The sequence below is a fragment of the Bufo gargarizans genome, chromosome 4 (genome assembly GCF_014858855.1).
Source record: "Bufo gargarizans isolate SCDJY-AF-19 chromosome 4, ASM1485885v1, whole genome shotgun sequence".
Lineage (NCBI taxonomy): Eukaryota > Metazoa > Chordata > Amphibia > Anura > Bufonidae > Bufo > Bufo gargarizans.
Window position 1 is genome coordinate 526,733,073 of NC_058083.1, and position 10,039 is coordinate 526,743,111.

The 10,039-nt window shown below is 50.1% G+C and overlaps 1 protein-coding gene across 1 annotated transcript; it reads right to left on the reverse strand.

Annotated features, from left to right (window-relative positions):
- Nucleotides 1-2,236: 2,236 nt before the first annotated feature.
- LOC122936011 lies at nucleotides 2,237-6,140 on the reverse strand. Its single transcript, XM_044292000.1, has 2 exons — nucleotides 5,420-6,140; nucleotides 2,237-2,269 (listed from the first exon to the last, which is right to left on the reverse strand). The coding sequence occupies exons 1-2, from the start codon at nucleotides 6,036-6,038 to the stop codon at nucleotides 2,265-2,267; spliced, it is 624 nt and encodes a 207-aa protein (XP_044147935.1). The 5' UTR covers nucleotides 6,039-6,140; the 3' UTR covers nucleotides 2,237-2,264.
- Nucleotides 6,141-10,039: the final 3,899 nt, after the last annotated feature.

Consider the following 10,039-nt stretch of genomic DNA (forward strand, 5'->3'; position numbering starts at 1 on the left):
ATCCGTGTTTCCAGTCCGTGAAAAAAATAGGACCTGTCCTATTTTTTTCACAGACAACGGTTCGCGGACCCATTCAAGTCAATGGGTCCGTGAAAAAACGCGGAGGCACACAACATTGTCATGCGGGTCCGCGTCCGTTTTTTTCCTATCATTTGCATGGCAAACTTGACTTAGATTTTTTTTTACTTTCCTTCATGTCTGGTGATCCTCCAAAAATAAAGGGAGACACACGGAAACAAAAACGGACACGGATCACGGAACAACGGAACCCCATTTTGCGGACCGCAAAAAAATACTGTTGTGTGCATGAGGCCTATCACATATAGATATGGCATCACATAGTAGTAAGGTGCTAAATACTGTGCTGTCCCCTACTATCTGCACCCTTGTGCCCCCCCCCCACCTAGAAGGGCGCTCTCCTATACCAGAAGGGTATATACGTGACATACATACCATGCAGAGCTCCGTCAGACCACACGCCAATCCTCCCCCCGCCCCAGGTCTCTGCTGATTTTATTTTTCTCCTATTCGCTTATTACATCAAAGGACTGAAAACTGGAGAAAAATAAAGAGAAATTACATAAAAAAGGGGTTTCTAGGAGTCCGGCATTAAAAATGAAAATGTGAGCGTCTCCCATGGGTGGGAGGATCGGCACCCTTCTAGGCATTTTACTGATGATGAAAGGAGACAGAGCGAGAGTCTGTGGCGTCGTGTCAGCCCCGGCGTGTGATCACGATCAAAAGGAAGTGAGCGGGGGCTCTTAGTACACATCCGAATCCGTGGGGATCCCTCTCCAGAATTCTGCCAGTTACCCCCAACCAAACACAACACAAGGCCATGTCCTGCCCATCCGATATCATGTCTACCACCATCCTGCCTCCTCAGTCCCAAACCTACCACAAACATTTCCTTCTTGCCTAAACAATATGCTAACAATTAAGTTAATGTCTGCCTTTTTTAGGCCTCAGATTCTCTAGTCTGACTTGTATGATATAATTCTGAATTGCAGCAGCCACCACTAGGGGGAGCTCACAGCATATAAATGTATACAGCTAGTAAGAAACTCAATGGGAGCTGTATAAATCTGTATGCAGCGGGCTCTCCCTAGTGGTGGCCATATAAATCTGTAGGTAGAGATCTCACCCTAGTGGTACCTGTATAAATCTGTATCCAATGAGCTCCCCCTAGTAGTGAAGGTATAAATATGTAGGCAGTGAGTTCCCCCTAGTGGTGGCTGTATAGTTGTGTATGCAGTGAGCTCCCCCTAGTGGTGGCTGTATAGTTGTGTATGCAGTGAGCTCCCCCTAGTGGTGGCTGTATAGTTGTGTATGCAGTGAGCTCCCCCTAGTGGTGGCTGTATAGTTGTGTATGCAGTGAGCTCCCCCTAGTGGTGGCTGTATAGTTGTGTATGCAATGAGCTCCCCTACTAGTGTCTGAATAAATCTGTATGTAGTGAGCACCCCCTAGTGGTAGATGCTTAAATATGTAGGCAGTGAGTTCCCCCTAGTGGTGGCTGTATAGTTGTGTATGCAATGAGCTCCCCTACTAGTGTCTGAATAAATCTGTATGTAGTGAGCACCCCCTAGTGGTAGATGCTTAAATATGTAGGCAGTGAGCTCCTCCTAGTGAAGGCTATATAAATCATTTCCCCCTGGTGTTGGCTGTAAAAATGTGTATGCAGTCAGCTCCCCCTACTAATGTATGTATAAATATGTATGTAGTGAGCACCCCCTAGTGATGGCTGTATAATCTGTATGTAGTGAGCTCCCTCTAGTGGTGATTGTATAATCTGTATGAAGTGAGCTCCCTCTAGTGATGGCTGTATAATCTGTATGTAGTGAGCTCCCCCTAGTGATGGCTGTATAATCAGGTGATTTTCCTATTTCATGACGTAAAGTCATGATTTTATTAAAGACACGGAGGCGAGTATTGCTATTCTCCTTCTTTACTCTGACCAATAGCAGCAAAGATAAAAAGAAAATATTGAACATTTGAACAGCCCCTCCCCATAGTCCCAGTATAACAGGCCACTCCGCCTGCAAATCCTCCTCTTTCTTTGTAACTCAAGTCCGAACATCCAACAGAACCGGAAAACCAAGAGTCCAGAACATCATGGAACAACAACCGCCTTCCAGCCGGAAGCGAAACGGGAAGAGCCGGAAACAGCGCCGAAGGATGCTCCTCGTCCTGTCCACATCAACCGAACGGCCGGAACCAAACTGCCGACGACGTAGGCCAACAGACACCGCACACCGGGCCGGTCTCAACCTGAAAAGGTGAAAAACAGAAAATGACAGTAACAAAATTGGGACATGGTATCCAAAATCAACTGGTTGCAATAAACCTACTCAGGAAAAAACTCATAGAGTTAAGATCAACATGCGCATGACAACAAATCAATAATATCTGCAGAATAAACATCATTCAGAATAATAAACATACACATAGGGAGGGAACTCAGGGTGGGCAATACTCGCCTCCGTGTCTTTAATAAAATCATGACTTTACGTCATGAAATAGGAAAATCACCTGATTTTATTACAAGACCCGGAGGCTCATATTGCAAGTTCAAAGTTAAGACAAATTCTCAATGATTGATGAGAAAACGTGAGGACCTGGCCGAAAGTAAAATTCTCTGAACGTGGATACCCTGGACCAGTCCGCCAATTTCAAAATGTCCTCCAACCTGGCGCCAGACACCGCCAAAGAGGTAGCGGATGCCCCCCTAGCAGAATGTGCCGAAAAAATGGAAGTGTCCACGCCCGCCAATTCCATGATCCACTTCATCCACCTAGCTAGCGTGGGAGTGGTCACCGGGGCAAAAGGACGAATGGTAGAGAGGAAAAGATGAGAAAACTCCCGTGATCGATGAAGGGAAGTGCGAGCTTCATACTCCTTGAGGCATTCCACCGGACAGAGAGAAGGCGAGGCCGGGAAAGCCGGATAAGCGACTGAGCGTATGTGAGACTTGGTTCTCCTAGAGATGTCAAAGGAGACCCCCTCCGGAGTATACGAGCGGGCATCATAATCCAAAGCCCGGACGTCAGACACCCGCTTGCAGGAGATTAGACAGAAAAGAGTGACGAGCTTCGCCGACAGTTGCCGTAAGGACAGGTCTGAATTCTGAGGCCAAGAAGATAGAAAAGAAAGAACACAAGACACGTCCCAAGTCGCCGAAAATCTAGGTCTAGGAGGCTGAGACATCCGAGAGCCACGCAATAGACGGCATACCAAAGGATGTTGCCCCGCAGGAGTACCGTCAAACCCCTGGTGGGACGCAGAAATGGCCGACCTGAAAAGGCTGATCGTGCGATAGGCCTTGCCCTGATCAAAAAGAGAAGATAGGAAGTGCAAGATCTCCGTCACAGGTGCCGAAACGGGATCCAAGTCCCTAGCCACGCACCAGCGATCCCAAGATCCCCAGGCAGACCTGTAAGATCTTCTGGTTCCTGGGGCCCAAGCGTTCTCCAAAAGGACTCTAGCTGTTCCCGAAACTCCCGGGACCTCCCAGGGTCCCCTGAAATTCGACACGCCAACAGGCGCAGAGACCCGTCCAGGAGAAGAGGATGTAGCTGGTGATTCGGACCTCGGAGGAGAGTCTGAGATGTCGGGAGCAGGTACGGGGTCTCTATCATCATCTCCAGAAGGTGAGGAAACCACGACTGGGAAGTCCAAAACGGGACCAGCAGAACCAGGTCCGCTGAATGACGGCGTACTTGAATCAGGGTCCTGGGAATCAGCTGGAAGGGGGGGAATGCGTAAAGCAGGCCCCGTGACCAATCCTGTAGGAACGCGTCCACAGCTTCGGCCTCCGGGTCCGGGCGCCAACTGTAGAAACGTGGCAGCTGCGTGTTCAGGCGGGAGGCAAACAGGTCGATACAGCAAGGCCCCCAAAGAGACGTTAAGGAACGGAACACCGCTGGATCTAACTGCCAGTCGCTGGAGTCGGAGAGATATCGAGAGCTCCAATCCGCCCGAATGTTCTGGACGCCCGGAAGATATTCCGCCAAGACAATCAACTCCTTGTCTAGACAGTAGTCCCAGAAATCCTTCGCCAACCGAGATAGGATGGTGGAACGTGTACCGCCCATGCCCTTGATGTAACGCACTGCCGACACGTTGTCCATGCGAAGTTGAATGCAGGCCTTGGCCGTGTCTCTCGTGAAACTCTTGATTGCGAACGAACCTGCCAACAGTTCCAGCGCATTGATATGGAATCCCGCTTCGTCCGCTGACCAGCCGCCTCCGGTTGAGATCCCCTCGCAATGAGCTCCCCAGCCCGACAGGCTGGCATCTGAATCCACCACGAAGTCCGGACGATGACCGAAAATAGCCTTGCCGTTCCAAGCTTGTAAATTGTGGATCCACCAGGACAGCTCCTCCTTGGTTTCCTCGTCCAGGGAAATCCAATCCGCATAGGAAGTCCCCTTCCGGAGGTGGAAAATCTTCAGACGCTGGAGGGCCCGGTAATGTAGTGGGGCTGGGAAGACCGCCTGGATAGATGACGCCAGAAGGCCTATGATCCTGGCTAGTTGACGCAACGGGATCTGGGAGGACGACTTGACTCTGCACAACTCCTTCCGAATGGACCGAACCTTGGTCGGTGGTAGGCTGAGAGTCCCTGCCGTGGAATCCACCAGAAACCCCAGGAACTCCATCTCGCGAGCCGGGGTGAGACAGGACTTCTCCTGATTGAGAAGGAAACCCAGATCCAACAGGAGACCCATCGTCCAGCGAAGGTGATTTAGTAACACCGCATGATCCTGTGCCATGATCAGGATGTCGTCCAGATAGACGATTAGGCGAACTCCCCGACGGCGTAACCAGGCCATAGCAGGGCGCATCAGCTTGGTGAAGCACCACGGAGCAGAAGAGAGGCCGAAAGGGAGGCATGTAAACCGCCAAATTCTGTCCTTCCAAAGGAAAACATAGAAGGTTCCTGGACGCGTCCTCGACAGGGACGGTAAGATAAGCGTCCTTCAGGTCCAACTTGACCATCCAATCGCCCACTTGAAGTAGGTCCCGAAGGAGATGGATGCCCTCCATCTTGAAATGGCGGTACCTGACGAACGCGTTGAGAGCGCGCAAATTGATGACGGGCCGTAGCTGGCCCCCTTTTTTCGCCACCAAGAAAATGTTGCTGATTATCGCACCAGGGGATGCCGGAGCCGGCTCTATGGCCCCTTTGCGGAAGAGATCTGATAGCTCTGAGTCCACAAGCCTGCGGTTCTCTACCGACAGCACTGCCGGGTGTGGGGGCGGAATGGATAGGTGGGAAGATGTCAGCTCTATGTGGAAACCCCTGACCGTGGAGAGAATCCATCAGTCCGAGGTGATGCGTGACCAAGCTCGGGAAAAGAGCCGGAGTCTGCCCCCTACACAAACAGTTAAAGAATTGAAATGAGGCATTGGTCTTACCATAAGGTCGTCTGGAACCAGGGTTTCCTCTGTATCCTCTAGGTCTCCAGGATCCTCCCCGGGAAGGGAAAAAGGAAGATGTCTCTCGCCTCTGCTCCTGGAACGCAGGTCTCTGGGAGAAGGAGCCTCTGCCCGTAGTACGGGACTGAAAATGGGCACGGCCGGACAGACGGCCCCTGAAACTGCCGGCCCTGGTAGAGACCCTACCGTGAAACACCCGTTTCATTGAACTCTGGGCTTTATCGAGTGCCGTAAAAGCACCGACAAACCGTCCTAAGTCCTTAATAAAGGACTCGCCAAACAGCAGGCCCTGGGCCTCCTTACCGGCTTCGGTAAGCGCCAAGTTGGATAGTTTAGGCTCAATCTTGAAAAGTATGGCCTTGCGCCGTTCAATGGCCAGGGACGTGTTAACGTTTCCTGCCACGCAAATCGCGCGCTGCACCCACTCGCGCAGCTCTAGAGGGTCTACTTGCTTACCCTCGGCCTTGGCAGCCTCGGCCAGGTCAAAAATCTTTGCCAGGGGGCCAAATATGTCCAGGAGCTTGTCCTGACAGGCACGCAGGGCCGACTCCAGACCCTTCCTCGGATTCCACCCAGATTTGGTGAGGAATTGGGTCATTTTGGGGTCTACCGCTGGAGTCTCGCAAACCCTGTTGGGAATTATGGGTCTGGGGCATTCAGCCCTAAGCTTGTTGCGCGCCTCTTTGGAGAGGGGGCAACGCACGCGGGCCTCCAAATATTTGGAGACATGCTCCAACGGAAACCACTCCGCTGACCGAGGGTGGTGTAGGGAATCCGGGTCAAAGAGAGGTTCCCCTGATGGGTCCGTCAAGGACACATCTGCTGCCGAAACCATGGAGCTGCACCCGGGTAAGGGGTCAGAATCTATGACCCCGGAAGGGTCGTCCTGTGCCTCCTCAAAGGCGTCATCTATGGCCTCCTCATCAGAACCGACTTCAGAGCCGGAAGCTGTATCCTGCTGTGCTCTAGCACTTTTCCAACTGCGCGTATGTTCTGCCTGACGCGTACAGGCTCTCTTGCGCGAACCCAGCGCGCCAACATTGGTGGAGACAACGTCACCAGTCAAGCGTGTTCTGGAGGCAAGCCCCGGCCCGGTTGGTTTAGAAACCGTAGCGGGCTGTGGGGCGGTAGAGGCGGCTGGATGGGAGGCAAGGGGTTAATCTGAAAACTAATCCTACCCTAAGTACTCCGCTGGTGAGGATTTTCCCCAGCCAGGGAGAGGAACTAGAGTGGGGGAGAAAAAACCTGACAGAAAAACAGGAGCCGGTAAGTAGGGAGGCCGCCGAGCACAGGAGCCGGAGAGCAGATGCAGAGCAGGGTGCGCCGAGACTCCGGAGCGCCGCACTGAAACCGGAAGCGGAGCGAAGCGGAGCGAAGCGCGGCAAGCAGGAGCGCCGGCGGCAAGATCAGAGGTGAGCCGCGGCGCGAAAGAGAAGCGGATGGGGGAGGGAGACCGAGGGGAAGTGCGCAGTGTGAAAGGGACTGGGAGAAAACTCAGTCAGATGTCAAAAGTAAAAACCCCCGATAGGGGAAGGTACAGACAGAAGGGGATGATAACCCCAAAGGGGATAATCGGACACACAGGGGTACTCCTGAATAGCAGGGTCACCAGAGCTGTGCCAAGGAATTACGCAGCATCAGACAATGGGAGATCCCACAAAACAACCTGCAAACAATAGAATATCCCACAAAACCAAAAAAGGGGGGAAAAAACCAATAAGATAACCGTAATAGAAATCAGACAAATATCACGGGTACTTATCTCTGCGGTCAGCAGCAAAGAAAGAGGAGGATTTGCAGGCGGAGTGGCCTGTTATACTGGGACTATGGGGAGGGGCTGTTCAAATGTTCAATATTTTCTTTTTATCTTTGCTGCTATTGGTCAGAGTAAAGAAGGAGAATAGCAATATGAGCCTCCGGGTCTTGTAATAAAATCTGTATGTAGTGAGCTCCCCCTAGTGATGGCTGTATAATCTGTATGTAGTGAGCTCCCTCTAGTGGTGATTGTATAATCTGTATGAAGTGAGCTCCCTCTAGTGATGGCTGTATAATCTGTATGTAATCAGCTCCCCCTAGTGATGGCTGTATAATCTGTATGTAGTGAGCTCCCCCTAGTGATGGCTGTATAATCTGTATGTAGTGAGCTCCCCCTAGTGATGGCTGTATAATCTGTATGTAGTGAGCTCCCTCTAGTGGTGGCTGTATAATCTGTATGTAGTGAGCTCCCCCTAGTGGTGGCTGTATAATCTGTATGTAGTGAGCTCCCTCTAGTGGTGACTGTATAATCTGTATGTAGTGAGCACCCCTTAGTGGTAGTGGTATAAATCTGTATATAGTGAGCCCACCCTAGTGGTACCTGTATACATCTCACCCTAGTGGTGGCTGTATATTCTGTATGTAGTGAGCGCCCTCTAGTGGTGGCTGTATAATCTGTAAGTAGTAAGCTCCCTCTCGTGGTGGCTGTATAATCTGTATGTAGTGAGCTCCCTCTCGTGGTGGCTGTATAATCTGTATGTAGTGAGCTCCCCCTATTGATGACTATATAATCTGTATGTAGTAAGCTCCCTCTAGTGGTGACTACATAATCTGTATGTAGTGAGCTCCCTCTAGTGGTGACTGTATAATCTGTATGTAGTGAGTTCCCTCTAGTGGTGGCTGTATAATCTGCATGTAGTGAGCTCCCTCTAGTGGTGGCTGTATAATCTGTATGTAGTGAGCTCCCTCTAGTGGTGGCTGTATAATCTGTATTTAGTGATCTCCCTCTAGTGGTGGCTGTATAATCTGTATTTAGTGAGCTCCCTCTAGTGGTGGCTGTTTGATCTGTATGTAGTGAGCTCCCTCTAGTGGTGGCTGTATAATCTGTATGTAGTGAGCTCCCTCTCGTGGTGGCTGTATAATCTGTATGTAGTGAGCTCCCCCTATTGGTGACTATATAATCTGTATGTAGTAAGCTCCCTCTAGTGGTGACTACATAATCTGTATGTAGTGAGCTCCCTCTAGTGGTGACTGTATAATCTGTATGTAGTGAGTTCCCTCTAGTGGTGGCTGTATAATCTGCATGTAGTGAGCTCCCTCTAGTGGTGGCTGTATAATCTGTATGTAGTGAGCTCCCTCTAGTGGTGGTTGTATAATCTGTATTTAGTGAGCTCCCTCTAGTGGTGGCTGTTTGATCTGTATGTAGTGAGCTCCCTCTAGTGGTGACTGTATAATCTGTATGTAGTGAGCTCCCTCGAGTGGTGACTGTATAATCTGTATGCAGTGAGCGCCTCTTAGTGGTAGCTGTACAGTGATCCCTCAATATACAATGGCCTCAGGATACAATATTTTCAGCATACACTGGACTTTTCTGACCCATCGTAAGTTGAAACTAGACTCAACATACAAATGTAACTGTTGAATCTGTGTACAGTGAGCTCCCCCTAGTGGTGACGGAGAAGCTTTTTTTAACAAAAAGGCAATTTCAGTAAGACTAGTGACCATCTAGTGGTGCAGTAACGGTTTATGTCAGTTTTAGGAGCTGGTAGTTGGAATTCAACCTGCACAATCCGATAGTTTTGGGAAAACTAAAGTATCTGGGAGCAGCTTTCTCCTCCCTCCACATTCACAGCACATGACCACACAGCCAAGCCAAGCATGCATGTGTATGGGGCAGTGGGGGAAGATAGCAGTTTTATTTCTTACTCAGTATGTAAACAACTGAACCAGATATGTTTCCTTTACAAACCATTATGGTGTTGGAAGAGGCCGGTGACTATAAGCTAGTTATTCTGCTGGTGGGGCGATCAGCTGTATTCTATGAGTGAACTAGGCAGCAAGTGCTGGATTTCCCCCCAGGACCTTCACAGGAGAAATGAAGCATTACACAGTCTCACTTGAATAGCTGTCTATACATGAGTGGATGTCTTAGATCCTCCAGAGAGTGAGACTTTGTAGCTGCTCTCTACTAATAGATGAGGATTCCCAGAGAGACATCTGTCAGTATGTGGACCTCAGAAATGGTGATGACCTTGGGTCCAAGCCACAGCCAGCACCAAGCTATGTATTATGACATGGCTGCAATTTAAATGATTTTCATCGTATTACACGGTCGGCTTCGGTCCTCCACACTGGGAGACAATGCTTGTTGGGGTTTCGGGCAGGAGATCAGGTTCTTGGACTCTAATACGTTATATGTCCAGGGGTTGGCTTCAGAAGACTTCCTCTTTAACTAGGGGTGGACTGACCACAGATCCTACAGGAAAATTTTCCAGTGGTCCGATCCCCACTCCTCACAGCCTCCTGCCATGTACATAATGATCAAATGCTTTAAGCATTAAATAATTCTATGAGCATCAGGTATGTCTGCATCTACCTGGCATGCACAGGTGCCCTACTGAACTTGTATAACCGTCCTCAGGCAGCAGTATTTTGTGCTGGACTGTGCTATTTGGTTCTGGTGGGGCAGTATTTTGTGCTGCACTGTGGTATTTGATCTGCAGAGGCGTTGATTTGTGCTGCACGCTATTTGGTTCTGCGGGGGCGGGATTTTGTGCTGCACTACAGTACTGCAGGACCCGCCTACTTATGTGGTCCCTGCCTACTTGTATCACCCAGCCTTCT